This window comes from Trichomonas vaginalis, chromosome V (assembly GCF_026262505.1).
Source record: "Trichomonas vaginalis G3 chromosome V, whole genome shotgun sequence".
Lineage (NCBI taxonomy): Eukaryota > Parabasalia > Trichomonadida > Trichomonadidae > Trichomonas > Trichomonas vaginalis.
Genome location: NC_067207.1, coordinates 18918937 through 18937255, shown reverse-complemented (window position 1 = coordinate 18937255; position 18319 = coordinate 18918937). Strand labels below are relative to the sequence as shown.

Genomic DNA, 18319 nt, shown 5'->3' with positions numbered 1-18319 from the left:
TCAAGAGGTGAAAAAACAGGTGAAAAAACAGGTGAGATCTCACCTCTTCACCTAAATTATATTTTTGTCTGATTTACATCTAATGAAAAAGTTTAGAAGAATTTTCTTATTCTTTCTGGCATGTTTTTGTCTTTCCAATACTCCCGCTCTAATGGTCCCAGATGTGTTGGCTTTGACTCTCTCAAGTTCTTAGATGGTATAACATCTTCAACGCCTCCTTCATATCTTACTTTATAAGTGTCATCGTTTATGTTGTAGCCAAGTATTTCAATAACCACTCCTCGCTTTGCTTCGTCAATGGTTTCAGCAAGTTTGCCATTACTACTTTCGACTAATTTATGACGAGGGTAAAATGCAATGGAGTCGTCAGCAGCTTTTATAAGATATCCATTACCTTGCGTAGAGTCTACGATATAATAATTTCTACTTAACCTTAAACGTTTCTTTGTCAACGGTTTGTCGTCAAGAACTACACGAACTTTTGTACCAGGAATGAGGGTAAATTGTGTTGAATTTCTGATATTTTGTGTTTGGCTTCGTTTCTTTTGTATATACTTTTCTTCTTGTTGTTGTGTCATTGAATTTGGTGTATGTCCTGTTGTAGAATGTGTTGAGGAATTATATACTTCGAGAAAATGTTTCATTGTTTCTTCGGTAAAGTCTCGCTCTTGATTTAAATCTCTGAGCGTTCTTATGAAGCGGTTTATGATGCCGAGTATGTTATGGTTATGGTCTTCAGTAGTGTAGTGAGTTATGTTATGCTTAATGAGAAATTCTGTGATTTCATTGCTGAGGTATGCACTGTCTTGGTCTGATGTTAAAGTACTTGTTTCTGCTACAAACTTTGTAAAACTCTTAACACTTCACGAGTTCCTTTATTTTTCATTGGATATGCATATGCTTTACGAGTGTTAACATTAATGAAGATGAGGAATGGTTTATGTCCTCCTTTTCTGCTTTGAATGAGAGTGTCAAATTGGTATGCGTCAGGAGTGTTGGAGTAAATTGGTAAAAAGTAGTCGTAAGGGTTTATTTTTGTTTGATGTACAACATTTTTGTCAAAGAACGTTTTAACTTCAGCTCTGTTAGTAAATCCCCAACTCTTTGCAGCTTCATTGAACTTCTTAAATGACCTCCATGGATGTTGTTCGAATACTTCTTTCAAGCTCATTTATGTAAAAATAAAGATTTTATTCTAGGCTCAAGCGAGTTCATTGAACGCGGTACCATGCGAATATAGTCACAAATGGTGGCATGTAATCTTTACCCGACCCTGTTGGATTTGTTGTGAAAGTGTGTGAATGATTTCCTGCGGTTCCACAGAAAATACCTGCGCTTGAATCTACTGGGTCACTTGAAATATCATATCTATGCATTCCCTGTCTATCCGAACCTGCTGCAAGATTTGTATAACCTCTTTTTGTTATTGAATGTGAATGACTACCTGTTGTGTTTGTAGTTCCTGTATGAGTGCGGTGGAAGGTTTGCTTCTTTAATTTTCTTCGAACCACCTGTTTGCTTTGAAGAGTTCGCACAATAGAGGAATTTATCTACAATCTGTTCCCACGTACCAAAACCTAAAACACTTGCCGGATTTGTTGAGTTCATTGACGTATAAATAGAGCCTATAGGATATATGGTTTCAAGAATCTGGGCCTTCATTGTTAGAAGTTCATGTTTAACGTTTATAGTTTTATTGCCTTCTACAATATTTATATTGTTTGTTATTAAACCATTAGGAAAAGTAGGAGGATAAATTCTTTGTTCTTGTACAGTTGCACCGTCTCTTCCTGTTTTTGTTACTATTTCGATGCATGCCTTAATTTCTTTAATCTTGATTGTTTGAAATTCTTCATGCACGTGCTCTTTATCGGCTTTTCCATTAAGCGCAGCATTTACTTCCGACTTCTTTGCATAATTTTCATCTACATAAGTTTTGTCGGCTTTCTTATCTAACATTGCTGGTAGTTCATGTGCTTCAAAGTTTCTGGCATGACCTTCAATATTCCTGCAACTGTTATCTAAATTGTTTAGTGTATCTTTTACGCTTGTACTTGGATTCTCTAAAGGTGCACTTGAACCAAGGTCAAAGTTCAATATTATGTCGTCTGCTCTAACAGTAGTGAAGGATTTATGTGTATGGTTCTTGTCGGCTTTACTGTCTAATGTAGCTTGAAGTTCATTTATATCGGAGATGTTGTGTTTATGAGATTTCAAAACTTTGTTCGTTGCTTCAAGTTCAACTTTGTCAGCTTTACTTTTAATAGCATCTTCAAACGTTATTTTTGACTTAACTCTCAAAGTAAATCTTGGTTCAACTAATACACCGTTAACATTGAAAGTAGAGGCATAAATTTCACCGGTATAACCAAATGCTTCTGTGCTTTAGCTACATCATACTGTACAGTACAGCTTATGTCATAACCTTTAGCACGAATGTATTTATATCTTCTTTCATTAACATTTTTTGTCTTCGCTTCATCACTTCGTGTTAAATATCCATGGTAGTTCGTTATAATCTGTTCGTCTGAAGTTATATAATGAACGTGGTTCTTGACTTTATCACTCAGAGCTAAAAGCTCATTTTTGTTTGCTTTTTCGGCTAATTTCTCATTAACATCATTCACTTCTAATTCAACTCTTCCGCCAGAACTCTTATTATCATTAATCTTTTTCATTAATTCGGTAATTACGTCATAAAGACTATATTCTGTTTTCGGTTTTGTAAATAATGAGTCAAAATTTCTTTTCATCATTACATCGCTGACATTAATGATATCACCAATTCCTTTTTCATTTATTCTCTTCATTAATTCTGCAATAATGACGAATATATAATCTGTTAATTTATTCTCTTCATCGAGGGTTATAGAATGTTTTGAAATTGAATCATTAACTCCTCTAAATAAATCAATAACTTCAGGATACACGTTTTTAATGTCTCGAATAACCCGACCAGTATCCTGTTGTTCATGTTCTTCGTTCCCGTCGTTACGTGGTTTTATATCTCTAACCATCATCAACGCAGCCATAACCGGAGGGTTTGTTGCTATCTGTTCGAAAATCCGTCCGTTATGTACGGTATATCTAAATAATTTCTTTGTGTTTGTTAAAAACATTTGAAACAAGTCTTTTAAAACCATCTACAAAATTTCCTGTTTCACCTAATGTTCTTGCAGCATTTACAAGCTCACCCATTCCCGCTTTTGACCCCAAAAACGTCCATATTGCATTTATTTCACTCTGTATAGTTGTCCATTCAGCGAAACTAACACCCGCATTCGCTAAGCTGAAAATGAAATTCAGTGGATCGAACTTAATTCCACCTTCTTTTTCAATTTCAACGAACTCACTAACATGAGATTTTAAATATTCTTTCGTTAAAATTGTTTTCCCGATGTTATGTCATTAACGAAACTATCACCGTCAAAAGTTAACGAATTCAATTTCGTCGTTGATGCTTTTATTTCATACACCGCTTTATCGATAGTTTTTGGCTCACCTTCTTTAGAAGCATATGAAACATTAATGAATGAATTATATGTATTCATGAATGAATTAAAATCAATGATTTTCATTAATGACGCCTTTAATGATTCATTTACTGTCGAATCCCTTAAAGTAATTAATGAACTGTCATTTATGAAAGGTACACTGCAAACCGTCGAGTTTGGATCAAATGCTATAGTTGGTGCAGGAATATTAATGATATAAGTCATTAAATCATTAAGTGACGTAAATAATGTTGTCGTTTTTGATTTAATTTCTTTAGCATCTGTTATATATGGTAATTTTATTTCTGTAGTTTCTGAATTAAAGATATTCGCTAAAATGTTTTGTAAACTGTTTTGAACAGCTGTGTAAACCGTTGAATCCGGAACTCTTACGATTTCACCGTCCTTAATAAAAGGCATTGCACATGGTGTAGTGCTTGGGTCAAATCTTTTTGGGTTATGATTCAACATATATTCTAATGCTTCATAAACAGACCTATATACGGTTGTATTATCTTTTTCAATAATTTCACCATTTACAATGAATGGCATAGTGCATGGAGTTAAAATGGGGTCAAACTTTTCATAGTCCTTCCATGTTATGTATTTCTCGGTATTTCCATCACTGATAACAATATATTTGTCAGTAAGTGTGAGAGAGTATTGACCAAAATATAAACGTTTAGCTCTGTCAGCTTCATACGCATATGCAGCTATACTCATATTTTAATGAGAATAAAATGTTGTTCTATTTGCAAAGTACAGACCCAAACGAATACGGGACAGTAAAACTACAAACAAACTTAGGTCTACAGAATGAGCCACTTGCATTCAGAATGGTTGACTTTAATACTATTGCTTCATTCGTTATAACTGACGAAACAGATTTCATGGAGCTTGAAATAGATGGAAAGAAGCACGAAATAAGATTTCACAATAATGTAGAATATAAGATGGAAACATTAGCTGGAGTGTTAAATGCTCTCATAAATACTACAATAAACAAGGATAACGGAGAAAACCTAATGAATGTTAAACTTATTGCAGGAGTTTTGAAGTTCAGTTATGCGAAAGAGTTTAAGATACCAAGAATGAGTCATAGAGTACAACTTCTTTTGGGAGCATACCATATGACATTTCCTTTGAAAAGTGTTGACAAAACGATTGAGATGAAATCTGTTCCATACGTATGTTATGGCAATTGTTTGTACATTGAGTCAAAAATAGCTAATGTCACAGGCATTTCAGGAGTTAATAGTAAAGGTTCAGTAGAGTATAAATCTTTCTGTTATGAAGTAAATTCAATGTTCATTCCAAACGTTCCTGTCATAGCAACTCATTTAGGTAAATGGGTTCGCATTAGTCCTCATAATTTGAAAGACATGCAATTCAGACTTGTTGACTTTCAAGGAGAGCCTGTAGAACTGAAGGCACCAGTGCGAATGACTGTTGAAGTTGACTTTTTAGAAAATATTAAATGCAACAGCTTACAAGAGAACTCAGAGCTAAAAATATAAAGTATGAATGTTATGTATTAGGTCATGAACTTTGGTTGTTGCTGTTTGATGAAACAAATGAGTTAGTTATGTCAGTCAAGAGAACAGAAAAATATTGTGTTAGTGAAAACTGCACCAAGTCAATAAGATTAGGTTTGCATTATGAAGATGAGTTCGATACTGTTGAAGAAGTTTTGGATAGATATTACAAATTGCTTTAATTTACTAAAACATATTTCAAACAAAGCTTATATTCTGTAGATAGTTTTGTATACTCGTTCGAATATTTATACTTAAACTCAACTCCTGGAGTACCTGGTGTTTCAATGATGCGGATGTTACCTATTTTCATGAATGGTGGCGTTTGACCACAGCATTCGATTTCAGGGTCGAGATAGTCAATGACACATTGTTTCCCTGTTATTCGTGAGATAACATTTTCAAGGTCCTCCTTTGTTAGAATTATTTGGTTCTTACTTATAAGATTTGTCAAAAGCTTCTTATCGTCTTTGAGTAAAATTGTTTGGTATAACTGAAGAAGGTAATGGTCTACGTTATCTGAAGGATTTGTTTGAACATTTGTGTAAGGGTTGTCGTTGGCTTCTTTGAAAGAACTTGGTCCAGTGGTGGATACTCTAACTTAACATCTGATGTAGCGTTAGCGTTTGAAGCTGTGTTTAAATTCACGGATTTCAGCTCTGGTTCTTTGGTTTCTTTCAAACACTCTGAACTATAGTTCTTTATGACAATATTGTTTGTCGTTCGTGAGTCAACATTTGATGTTGGTTCAATTGGAACAATTAACGGCACCAGCTAAGATGGATTTGCTTCTCATTTCATATAGAATAAAAACCTTTTATGTATGAAATGAACAATATACTCGACAAGGGTTTGAATGTAAAGCTAACGAATGAAAATATTGTTGAATTCACTGAGACAGGTGCTGTGTATAAAGATGTAGAACTACTGAACAAAAGAGCTAAGGGAAGAAGCAGGAACATGAACAAAGGGTGGAAGCCTATAAAAATTATGTCAATGATTGGCTCAGGAGGTTCAAACATAAAGTATGCAGAAAGTTATAGAGTTTATGCTCTCAAGGGAGAGAAGCCTTCATTTAAGAACAGCTATTCTAACACATATCCTCAAAAGCTAACGGATGGGGAAGTGGATGATATGAATGACAGCAAAAATATTAACAGAAATGGCGACAGAGATGCATGGAATTTGTTTACCATCAGTCAATTTGAAGGTTAAGCTTTAAAACAATGTTGGTCGTTCCCATGGAATATTTTGACTTTAATGGTATTAGTCATGATATGAATCTCAAGGTATGAACGAGGAGAGATGAGAGACTTATATGCTTCCCAAATTTCTTCAAAAGGTAATGTTTATACCTGACTGTTTCCAAATGAGTTCAATATCATAGCGTGAGAAACCTTGAAAGATAACGAAGTCAGTTATGAGACGTTTTATGTTTAAAGCAAGGAAACGCCATGTTTGCATAAGTATTGCTACAGTTAAGTGGTAATGTCTGACTTTAGTTATGATGTTAGCTAATGGTGAGTCAGGCTTTGAAACTAAACCTTTTCCGGCGAAGTCGTCACAAACGAGCAGAGTGTTTGAAGGATACTTTTTGAAGGGGTATTTTGAAAGTTTGATTGAATGTAGTTTGTCAGTCGTTTCATATCGTAAACTCCTGAGTATTGACGTAAGTGGTGTTTGTCAATAATTCTTTCCATCTCTTCTGAAGTCTTTTGCATTCCTGACTGTATAAATTCAACAATGGCATAATATTTTCTCTTACGTCGAATGTAACGTTGAAGAAATTCAATGAGTTCACTGTCTGAAACTTTAACGACAGAGGCTTGAACTTTTGACATAAATGTTTTCGCTGTTGAGTCCATAGAGTCTGAAGTTGCTGATATAATGATTTGGTCATAGTAAGAGTCGTTTCCTAAACGCTCTGTTATGAGTATATGACGAATGAGGTTAAATGTCTTACCTGAACCCATCTTTCCACAATAGAAATACACACCATTTGAACAGAAACTCATAATCTTTGCTGAAAGGAAGAATAAGAGAAGAGTTAAGTTTGTCTGTAGTTTCATTCATGTCTTCATCTACGTCATGTATTAAATGCTTCATTTTATCTCCATTAAAAATGCAAGTCAGAAATATTCAGAACATAGCACCGAGTCTAACTGACAGAGTATAAAGATATACTATGAACATGTTATGATGAAACCTACCAAAATTCAAGAAAGTCAGTATACTTATGAATATCCAAGACACTGGGTAGAGTATGTAGGAGGTGAGAAAGCTATTGAAATAAGACAAGTTAGAAGTATTCCAGCAGGAAGAACAATATTATTGAAGAACTTTAATGTTTTGAGATATAATGATGAAACAAAGAAGCAAGATAGTTTCCCTGTTGCTGTGTATGTGAACTTAGATACAGGAGATGACATGAAAGTTTTTAACACAAAGCTTCAAATGGTATTGAAAGAACAACTTATAGCAGAAGGACATCCATTACCTTCAGAAGTTACCATAGCATATAATTTTGAAACAAACTCAATAGATTTTAAAGTCATCTCTGCAAAGAAGTCAGGTTTTACATTTAATGAAGCAGATGTATATTCGAATGAAAACTTCAAAGCTATTGCATGGTTAGATAATGACGATTGCTTTAAGAAAATATTTAAATACAGTGACTCAAAGATGTCAATAGATGACCTTCGTGGAATGTTACCATCGACGTTTACAGTAGAAGGTTCAGCAGGATTGCTTACAAGATTGTCAATTGGTGGCATTTGGTCTCGTGAGAACATTGTTATAAAATCCAGTATAAGTGAATTTGCTGAAGAATCTATATTATGTCTTTCAAACTATATGTATTCGCCGCCAAAGCATTATAGTATAACAAACTTTGTCAGTAAGTTTAACATAAGACTTGTCGAACCTTCTTCAATGAAAGATGTTGTGCTACCTAAAGATGGAAAGGATGGACTCATTATTGAGATGATTTTAATAGCATATTAAATGAGCTTGTTCTTGAAGGTCATTCATGATGAAATAACTGTTGTAGAAGATGTTAGCATTGTTCAGACATTTTATTGAGAATAGATGAGATAAGAAAGAAGTTAGATAGACCGCAAAGCGGTGAGGGCGAAGCCCGTGAGAACGCTTATGTTTCATTGACTTTCTCCAGTAACGAGAACTTTTATGAGATAATATTGAAGAGAGATGATTTTAATATGGTGTAAATGGTAGCTTGGGCAGCTTTAGGCGCAATGGGAACAAAAGCATTAGCATTTGGGCAAAAGCACTTGGAGCTTATGACGCAGTAAATAAAATGAGTGGAGGAAGGGTTTCGAAGACATTAGATGCAAATAAAGGAAAGATTGGAGGCTGGGTTGCAAAGAAGTTAAGATTAAATAAAATAGGGCTCATAAATAAAGCATCCAATTTGTTGCGACTGAGTCAGAAAATGCTTTAGGAAAGGACGATGAGTTTGCAAACACGCAAAAGACTTTAATGACCAGATGAAAGGTGAAACAATGCATTTAAATAGAGTCGATGGAACTAAAGAAAATGTTTCTTCTCCACCAGTAGTTTATCCATACGGACCTTATGGAATGTATGGAAACCCTTACGAAAGACCATTTGACCCATTGACTGGTGGAAGTAACTGGTATCATTACGGCCGAAGAAGAAAGACAGTCAAGTTGGAGACAGACGTGAAGAAAGCAACTAAAAAGAAACCAAGGAAGAGAGTTATAAAGCAATGAGTTCAACAGGGTGAAAAAAGAGGTGAAAAAAGAGGTGAGATCTCACCACTTCACCTAAATTTAAATGGATGTTTTCATACGTGTGGGAGTGGTGATATCATTTATTTTTAAGTTTATTTTTAAAATTATTTTTAAGTTTATTTTTATATAAATGACGAAAACTATTGAGATAACAAACTACAACGGTCATGAGTTCAAGAATTTGTTCTTCGTTCCTCGTGAAAATACATTCTATCAGATACGAGGGAGAAAGGGTAAAGTTAGTTTGAGCGTTTATGAAGGAATGAAGAATGGAAAGTTTATACAAGCATACGATACAAACGGTAAACGTGTTTCATTAGCTTTGTCAAAACTTACTAACATTTATTTTGACAGTGACTTTGACTCTGACGATTGGAGCGACAGCAGCGATACTGAAGAATATGAACTATTGTGTGAAGCACAGCAATGGGAAGAGTTGCAATACTTTTGTAAGTGAGAACGTTTATTTTTACAGTAGTAAGGTGAAGTGGTTGGCGGCTTTATAAATATTTAAGGTTAAGTTGGTGTTTGTGTTTGTGTTGTAAATATACGTTAACGGTTTTGTAAAGTGTCAAATTCACAAGTATTGCGTATGGTGGAACGCAGTGCCACCGTACACATGATATGTATACTAACTTCTTTAACATCATATCCTTTACCTTTTGTCATTGCTGACCAATCCCAAAATTTATGCTTATGCCAACCTGCTTGAGATGTACTTAAATCTATGTAGTGACTGTGTGCAGGTAAATTTTCACCTGAAATCGTTTTACTTCCACCTGTTTCCTTTGAAGAGTTTGCACAATACAAAAACCTGTCGACTATTTGAGTCCAAGTTCCAAAACCAAGTACTACTTCTGGTCTGGTAGAGTTCATTGACGTATAAATAGAGCCTATAGGATATAATGTTTGAAGTATTTCTGTCTTTAATGTTTGAAGCTCTGTTTTGTCTGCTTTCTTGTCATATAAATCTTGAGCAGTGAATTTAATATTATGTTCATCCTTCATGACATAAACATCTTTACATCTAATGTTTCTCATCGTCGTTATGTCGTCATCCGATGTTAAACCTTGTGGAAAGTTAGGAGGTTTACAATATAATGCATCCCACCAGTTTCTTCAACCGTTCCTTCAATACTTTCTATAGCAACAGTTGTAAAACTTGTATGTGTATGAGTCTTATTTGCTTTCTTCTCTAACTCATCGTTAACATAAGTTTTATCTGCTTTAAGGTCTAAACATCCTGAAACCCATCCTGTATCGGCTTTAGTTTTTAAAATCTTCGATGTCCATTCATGGTACCAGTCAACCCTTTCTATAATTTCTTTATCTTTTTCATCCACATATTCCTTATCTGCTTTCTTCTCTAACGCACTAGCCACACAATCCTTATCCGCTTTCTTTTCAAGGCTAACGTTTAAGTTTGTTATTTCAGATATAGAATGTGTATGAGTCTTTTTAGAATATTCGTTTTCAGCTCTTGTCACTTCACTTGACATTTTATTGTCAACATATGTTTTGTCTGCTAGTTCAGGATGAGTATGTTCTTTTGTTGCATAAGCATTGTTAGCTCTTTCTTCTTCTTTTGCTATTGCATCGTCTACATATTCTTTGTCAGCTTTGTTGTCAACATCTGCTTTCAAAAGAAGTTCATTTATAGGTTTCTCGTTTAAAGTTCCTTTTGTTGGATTTATACAGACAGTATGGTTCTTATTGTCTTGAAACAGAAACTCATCTGTCATTGGGTTTATTGTCAGTTTTAAGTTTCCTTCTTTCAATGACTCAGATATCTTAGAATAGTTTGAAAAGTTTGTTGTGTTCTTATTTAGAGCTTGCATAATGAGTTGTCGGTTGTGTTGTATTTCTCTCATGGAAGCAATATCTTTCGACATTTTTATTCTAGATAAAATATGCTTTCAATAGAAAAAGAAAATTCAAGAGTTGCTACAACTAAACCATTAGATGAACTTTTTACTAATGTCGGTCAAAAGTTTGAGACAGAGACCGTAAAGCATGAAGGCTATCGTTTTGACTACCCATTAAGATGGCTAAGAGACCCATCTGTCACAAAAGCTATTGGCTTTCGTAGAATGAAGTTCATTTCAGAAGCCATACATGGTTTCCCATTTACGGTCGGTTTTGAAGTTCGATACTATAACAAAGAAAAACGTATGTATGAGAAATTTGAACAGGGAAAACTTTTACAAGTTAGTTTGCTTGTAAACTTAGAAACAACTCTTCAAGCTTTTCAAGAAAAAAATAAACGATATCTATATCGAATATGCAAAACAGTATAACATTGACGAGGGAGAGTACCATCTCGATATTATTTATGACAGGAAAAATGCAACTGTTAAAATCAATAGAATAGAAGACCTTGGAGAAAAACGTTTATATTTCTACAAAATATAACAACTTGGCATGGTATAGATTTATGAGGATGTTAAATCAGCCTGCAGCATATCCAGTACACCCAGACTTTTATGAAGTCGAAAACCCTAATGGAACATATGAAAATATTTTCGACCCAGATGCTATTATTGTTCATGCTTCATTTTCTGGCGCCCAAAACTCTTTCTTATGCTTGGCAAATGACTTTTACGAAAAACCTACAAAGTTATACGAACCACCAAGTGGAAGTATTTCAGACTTTCAAGTATGGTTTACTACAGATGGAAGAAAAAGAATAATTCCATTATACCATGCGTTTTACTTAGAACTTAGTTTCATATACAACTACTATCGAACGGTAAAAATATAATTTTTTAATACGGTTGAGGTGTTGGATTTGGTTGCCAACTAGACTGTGGTGCAGGTTCAGGCTGTTGTATAACAGGAGCTTGTTCTTCTGGTTCAGGGTCTTTAGGTATAATACCAACGAACTGACCTACCCTTTTACCAATATTTTTGACACCGTTCCAAATTCCTCTTCCGACAGATTTTATTCCATTCCATATACCTCTTCCAACATTTCGAAAGAAGTTTCCTATCTTACTGAAGAAACCCATTTTACTATATGTAAAATCTAATGTCCGCCTAGTCTCTTACGTTTCCTGTTGAGTTCCATAGCATTCTTTAACTGGAGCTCATACATTCTGTTTCTCCTCTGGTAGAAAACATATTCTGGGTCAACTCCTGTGTTCGCGTCATCTGCATAAAGTTGTTTATATCCCACCTCAGGGTTTGTATAAAACTCTTTCCATCTCATATTTGCATACCATGGTGGCAAACCTAACGCAGCGTCATTTGACATGGCAGTTTGCATTTGTACATCTGTTGGCACTTGACCATAGTTTGCCATTGCAGTTTGTATTCTAACTTCATTTGGAATATTCTCTGGGTTTGGTTGTCCAGGTTGCTGTGCATTCGCTAAGTTCTGTGCGTCCATTTAATATTAGATAAAAATATCTCTTACGAGTACATATACTGAACATTTGCAGGCATTGGTTCATCTTCATATTCTCTGTACTTTTCTGCCACGTCAAATAAATAAATGACACAATGGAAAAAACCTAAAACAAGTAGTCCTATTTCAAACCACATTTACTTACTAATAAAATTTCGTTATTGTGACACTTTCTCCGGTTTATAGGACCTCTCTCATATTCTATCTTGTCATATCTAAACTCATAGTCATGTATGTCCTCTCTAACCATCTCATAACGGTTTCCAAACCACTTTTATCGGATGTAAAGTAAAAGCATGGATGGTTATGTAAAACGTCTAAAGTTTCTAAAGAGTCTCTCAAAGTCCAGTCTACTTGGTATTGAAAATCCCATGTGTTATAGAACGGCGGGTCCACTATAAAGAAAACATTTTCCTTGTCTTTATATTTTTCATACAACTCTGTCCAATGACATCTCACAAACTCTATACCCTCAATATATTTTTCTATGTCCTCTTTGAAAACATTTGTATAGTTAAGATATAAAACTTTTGACATAAGTGTTTCAATGTCATGAACTCTTATAGAACCACTATATAATAGTCTAGCAGATATACTATCCCAGTCTATATATTCTGCTTTTTTCAAAACCTCTCTCACAATATTTTTCTTATCTAATGGTATACGTTCCATCTTACCTATAGGTATCTTTTCTTTTAACTCTTTCAATATATTGTTTGTGTCTGGTATATGTTTGAGACGGTCCATATAGTTGTCGAAGTCATTGCATATAATCTTTGAGTCTGGGAATATTGTATGGCACAAATGGGATATATAGAAACTTCCACCGAACAAATCTACAAATGTTAGACCATTCGGTAGTTTCTTAAGTTCTCTCAATATAATATCTTTACATTTACTCTTATTTCCAAAGAACGGTAACGGTGGTTTTGTAAAATTCATTTATATATAATAATAAAAATGTTTTTTTCCTGAAAAGTGACAGAAAAGTGACAAAACATGAAAACATATATAATTTGTGAAAAGTGAAACATTATATAATGTTTTCGACCCAGAAGACTAACAATTTTCCGAATAAAAACTTCATTTATACTAAACTTTTTATGGGCTAGAGGGCACGAAGTGCCTGGAAGGCCATCCCAAGAAAAAAAAAAAACTTCATTATACTAAACATCTTCAGGGCTAGAGGGCACGAAGTGCCTGGAGGCCCCACTACCTTTTTTTTTTTTTTTTTTTTAATAAATGTTTTTATCCAATGTTAATTATATTTTAAATAAAGTAATGCAAAATTAATGACTTTTGAAAATTGAGAGAGAGAACAAAAAATAGAGTTTTTAAGAAACTAAATGTTGAAATAGTTTGGGATATCAATAAAATTAACAGTGAAAAATATTAATCAGAATAAATACAAAAATTGGGTATTTTATTGAAAAAATATGTGAAAAAGAGTGAAGATCAACCGAAATTTTATATTAATATAAAGGATATAAAAGAAATGTGAACGTAAATAAATATAAATTAAAAGATATAATTAAAATTTTTAAATAATTGTATTTGTAAAGTAAACATGTTTTATTTATGGTTATATACGTGTTTGTTGTTCACTGAGCAACTTTGAGAAGAATCATTTGTGATTCTTGTCAAAGTTGAATCAAAGACAACAATTGATAGACAATTGTTGTCTTTGTGTACAACATTCACTTGAATTATAAACAATAACAAGTGTTTGTTGTTCACTGAGCAACTTTGAGAAGAATCATTTGTGATTCTTCTCAAAGTTGAATCAAATTTTTATTTATTTCATGTATTTCTTTTTTAATATCGATATTCCTATTATTATTCTACCGTTTATTAATAAAAATATTTCTTGCAAAACCTTAAAAATAAAATTTTGGATTCTTCCTTCTCATATACTGTACCCTTAGTTCTTTATTTTTAAAAATCTTATTTGGCGGTTACTCTCAATTTTCTCAATTTTCTGAGCAATGAATTTACTTTTTTATATCAAATTTTAATGAATATCAAATCTTATAAACAAGATGTTGAAAATATTGATATTGGTGATTGTGTCTCCAAGATACCATTTCCTGTTGACAAAATAGATGCATTTGACGAAAATATCCTTGTTTTTACCCGGATTGTTATTTATTACGACTTTAAAATTTTAGCATTAGAATCCGATGATACATATCTATGTTATTTTCAATGGCAAAACAAATCAACACATAATAAACAAAAGAAAATAGGTACATTATTGTATTCTTTAATGAATAACGAAATTTCACTAGTAGACTTTATAATGCAAGATCAACAGTTCTCTCTTAACCGTTACATATGGTGGTGTCTAGACCAAAGCGTTCCAGAATTCTTCAATCAGATACTTTTCATTGTTTTTACGCATTTCGATCAAGATTTTATCTTTTATAGCGGTCTTTTTTCAAATATTATTGATAATTATAATGATTACAATTCTAGCAAGAAAAATTTTTTCGTTCAGATAATTTGCTATTGTATCTTAAATTTCGAATTTTCACAGAACGATCAACAAATAATGTACCACTTTTTATTGGAGGAAGGACTACTTGAATCATTTAATAATAACAGTCTAAGATTTAAAATTGATTTATTGTTGGCTCTTGAAAAATGCTATTGCATATTCGGAAAGTATGATTTTATGCATGACAAAATTGAATTAATAGATTTATCATATGAGAGCCAATTATTCGAAGAAAATTGCCCAAATTTCTTAGAATACTTGATTGAATTAACAGATGAGGATGGTTCATAGAAGTTTATATGAGGATTTACTTTGAATAAATATAATTTTAATGAATTAAAAATTAATTTTATATATTTGGCTATTGTTATTATTTTTAGAGTATATGAGTTGGGGCAAAGTGAAACAAATTTTTGACATAAAAGAAAGTCTTTGAAGAGAGTTAAAGAGAAATTTTTAAAAGATTAAAAAAATAGCATATATAAAATTTAAGGATTTGATATGGTAAGGAGATATTATTTGTGACTGTCTCACAGAATGAGACGTTTCTCTACAATCTTCTTATTCCACATTAATTTTCTTCTCAAATCAAGTTTTTATAGTATACTAATTTTTATTATGAATATACTATAGAGGCATTACATACAAACACACCTATTCATCACAAAAATTCACCTAATCTTCCAATCTGTATGTTTTATCAATTGTTATCATTTCATATAATAACAATTTATATGTTTGACTAATCTAATTTCATATTTTCCTATTAAATACTAATTTACACAAAAATGGTTTTATCAAATCTTTATAAGTTATTAAATTCCAGATTATATTGCTTACTTTGCAAGCTAACTATAATATAGTGTGATAGCCTTATTGAACTTTGATCAAATACTCCTTCGTCCGTTAAAAATTAAGATGCGTTTAAAAAATCGGAAAAAAATTCTTTTGTTTTATTTTTAATTTTTCAACCGATAAAACTTTTTAGAAAAACTCCAAATTCCAAGAAATGCTTAGATTCAATATGAAGAACATATTCATACAGTCATTTCGTTTCAAATTTCAATTTTCAAATCGAACAAAGCTGCAAATTTGAATACTTTACAAAATTTTGAAACGTCTTTTCCCGAATGAATATTGAGTTTCAAGCCGGACAAGCTATAGCAAAACTGATCCTTATTACCCACTCTATCATTTTGGTTTTTTTTTGCAAAACGTGGGTAAACACCCATCTCATAACACATTTTTTGCAAAATTTGGTAAAATCCGTGTAAATGCTCAGATACATGTGGCCAATAATATTTGAATACTGACAGGTCCGGATATTAGGTTTAAATAGCTGATTTAATTCGAAATATGAAAAAAGATGAAATCTCAATGTAATATAGTAAATTAAGAATCAGTATGAATGGTTATATGATTTTGATAAAAGAAAACTGAATGAAATAGAAAAAAATTTGAATCTTAGAATTTGAAAGTAATGAAAGAAGAAAAAGTGGATTTAAAGGAGGTTTTATGATAAGGTATTGTCGGGTATTAGAAGTAAATATGTTGAAGAGAGATATTCAGTTAATATGAGACAAAATTAAAACAAGAATTGAAGATTGTGTATGAATGTGTCATTCTGGGAGACTTGCATAGACAATGTCTCCCAAATGACGCATAGCACACAATAACAGTGCACTGTTGCACTTTGTTGACAAAAGATACACAATCAGAAGAAGATTGTGTATGAATGTGTCATTCTGGGAGACTTGCATAGACAATGTCTCCCAGAATGACGCATAGCACACAATAACAGTGCACTGTTGCACTTTGTTGACAAAAGATACACAATCAGAAGAAGATTGTGTATGAATGTGTCATTCTGGGAGACTTGCATAGACAATGTCTCCCAGAATGACGCATAGCACACAATAACAGTGCACTGTTGCACTTTGTTGACAAAAGATACACAATCAGAAGAAGATTGTGTATGAATGTGTCATTCTGGGAGACTTGCATAGACAATGTCTCCCAGAATGACGCATAGCACACAATAACAGTGCACTGTTGCACTTTGTTGACAAAAGATACACAATCAGAAGAAGATTGTGTATGAATGTGTCATTCTGGGAGACTTGCATAGACAATGTCTCCCAGAATGACGCATAGCACACAATAACAGTGCACTGTTGCACTTTGTTGACAAAAGATACACAATCAGAAGAAGATTGTGTATGAATGTGTCATTCTGGGAGACTTGCATAGACAATGTCTCCCAGAATGACGCATAGCACACAATAACAGTGCACTGTTGCACTTTGTTGACAAAAGATACACAATCAGAAGAAGATTGTGTATGAATGTGTCATTCTGGGAGACTTGCATAGACAATGTCTCCCAGAATGACGCATAGCACACAATAACAGTGCACTGTTGCACTTTGTTGACAAAAGATACACAATCAGAAGAAGATTGTGTATGAATGTGTCATTCTGGGAGACTTGCATAGACAATGTCTCCCAGAATGACGCATAGCACACAATAACAGTGCACTGTTGCACTTTGTTGACAAAAGATACACAATCAGAAGAAGATTGTGTATGAATGTGTCATTCTGGGAGACTTGCATAGACAATGTCTCCCAGAATGACGCATAGCACACAATAACAGTGCACTGTTGCACTTTGTTGACAAAAGATACACAATCAGAAGAAGATTGTGTATGAATGTGTCATTCTGGGAGACTTGCATAGACAATGTCTCCCAGAATGACGCATAGCACACAATAACAGTGCACTGTTGCACTTTGTTGACAAAAGATACACAATCAGAAGAAGATTGTGTATGAATGTGTCATTCTGGAGACTTGCATAGACAATGTCTCCCAGAATGACGCATAGCACACAATAACAGTGCACTGTTGCACTTTGTTGACAAAAGATACACAATCAGAAGAAGATTGTGTATGAATGTGTCATTCTGGGAGACTTGCATAGACAATGTCTCCCAGAATGACGCATAGCACACAATAACAGTGCACTGTTGCACTTTGTTGACAAAAGATACACAATCAGAAGAAGATTGTGTATGAATGTGTCATTCTGGGAGACTTGCATAGACAATGTCTCCCAGAATGACGCATAGCACACAATAACAGTGCACTGTTGCACTTTGTTGACAAAAGATACACAATCAGAAGAAGATTGTGTATGAATGTGTCATTCTGGGAGACTTGCATAGACAATGTCTCCCAGAATGACGCATAGCACACAATAACAGTGCACTGTTGCACTTTGTTGACAAAAGATACACAATCAGAAGAAGATTGTGTATGAATGTGTCATTCTGGGAGACTTGCATAGACAATGTCTCCCAGAATGACACATATAGATAAATAAAAGCATAATATGCTATTTTGTGTTTCAAAGTATTACAAAATGATTCTTCTAAAAGTTGCTCAGTGAACAACAAACACGTGTATATTCATAAATAACACGTGTTTATCGAACACAAAGACAACAATTGTCTATCAATTGTTGTCTTTGATTCAACTTTGACAAGAATCACAAATGATTCTTCTCAAAGTTGCTCACTTCACAACACCCATTAATTCTTTTTGATATTACACA

The 18319-nt window shown here is 33.5% G+C and overlaps 6 protein-coding genes and 4 pseudogenes across 10 annotated transcripts, besides 1 other annotated feature; 3 read left to right on the top strand and 7 right to left on the bottom strand.

The window, feature by feature from the left end:
- Positions 1–13445: part of a mobile genetic element that runs on past the window's edge.
- TVAGG3_0362650 (uncharacterized protein) lies at positions 836–1171 on the bottom strand (the record flags this gene model as incomplete). The annotated part of the gene is made up of 1 exon (XM_051231480.1): positions 836–1171. One exon carries the CDS (start codon positions 1169–1171, stop codon positions 836–838), a length of 336 nt encoding a protein of 111 aa, XP_051101210.1.
- TVAGG3_0362640 lies at positions 3346–4217 on the bottom strand (annotated as a pseudogene). Its single transcript has one exon. A coding segment is annotated over exon 1 (872 nt).
- Positions 6307–7135, bottom strand: TVAGG3_0362630 (annotated as a pseudogene). The gene has a single exon. A coding segment is annotated over exon 1 (829 nt).
- Positions 7264–7458, bottom strand: TVAGG3_0362620 (uncharacterized protein; the record flags this gene model as incomplete). Its single annotated transcript, XM_051231479.1, has 1 exon — positions 7264–7458. The coding sequence occupies one exon, from the start codon at positions 7456–7458 to the stop codon at positions 7264–7266; it is 195 nt and encodes a 64-aa protein (XP_051101209.1).
- On the top strand, positions 7748–8032 carry TVAGG3_0362610 (uncharacterized protein; the record flags this gene model as incomplete). The annotated part of the gene is made up of 1 exon (XM_051231478.1): positions 7748–8032. A coding segment is annotated over one exon (285 nt), but the record flags the coding sequence as incomplete, so codon positions are not given.
- TVAGG3_0362600 (uncharacterized protein) lies at positions 8933–9259 on the top strand (the record flags this gene model as incomplete). Its single annotated transcript, XM_051231477.1, has 1 exon — positions 8933–9259. The coding sequence occupies one exon, from the start codon at positions 8933–8935 to the stop codon at positions 9257–9259; it is 327 nt and encodes a 108-aa protein (XP_051101207.1).
- Positions 9355–10694, bottom strand: TVAGG3_0362580 (annotated as a pseudogene). The gene has a single exon. A coding segment is annotated over exon 1 (1340 nt).
- TVAGG3_0362570 lies at positions 10713–11563 on the top strand (annotated as a pseudogene). The gene has a single exon. A coding segment is annotated over exon 1 (851 nt).
- Positions 11568–11810, bottom strand: TVAGG3_0362560 (serine threonine-protein phosphatase family; the record flags this gene model as incomplete). The annotated part of the gene is made up of 1 exon (XM_051231476.1): positions 11568–11810. One exon carries the CDS (start codon positions 11808–11810, stop codon positions 11568–11570), a length of 243 nt encoding a protein of 80 aa, XP_051101206.1.
- TVAGG3_0362550 (uncharacterized protein) lies at positions 11828–12190 on the bottom strand (the record flags this gene model as incomplete). Its single annotated transcript, XM_051231475.1, has 1 exon — positions 11828–12190. One exon carries the CDS (start codon positions 12188–12190, stop codon positions 11828–11830), a length of 363 nt encoding a protein of 120 aa, XP_051101205.1.
- Positions 13446–18319: the final 4874 nt, after the last annotated feature.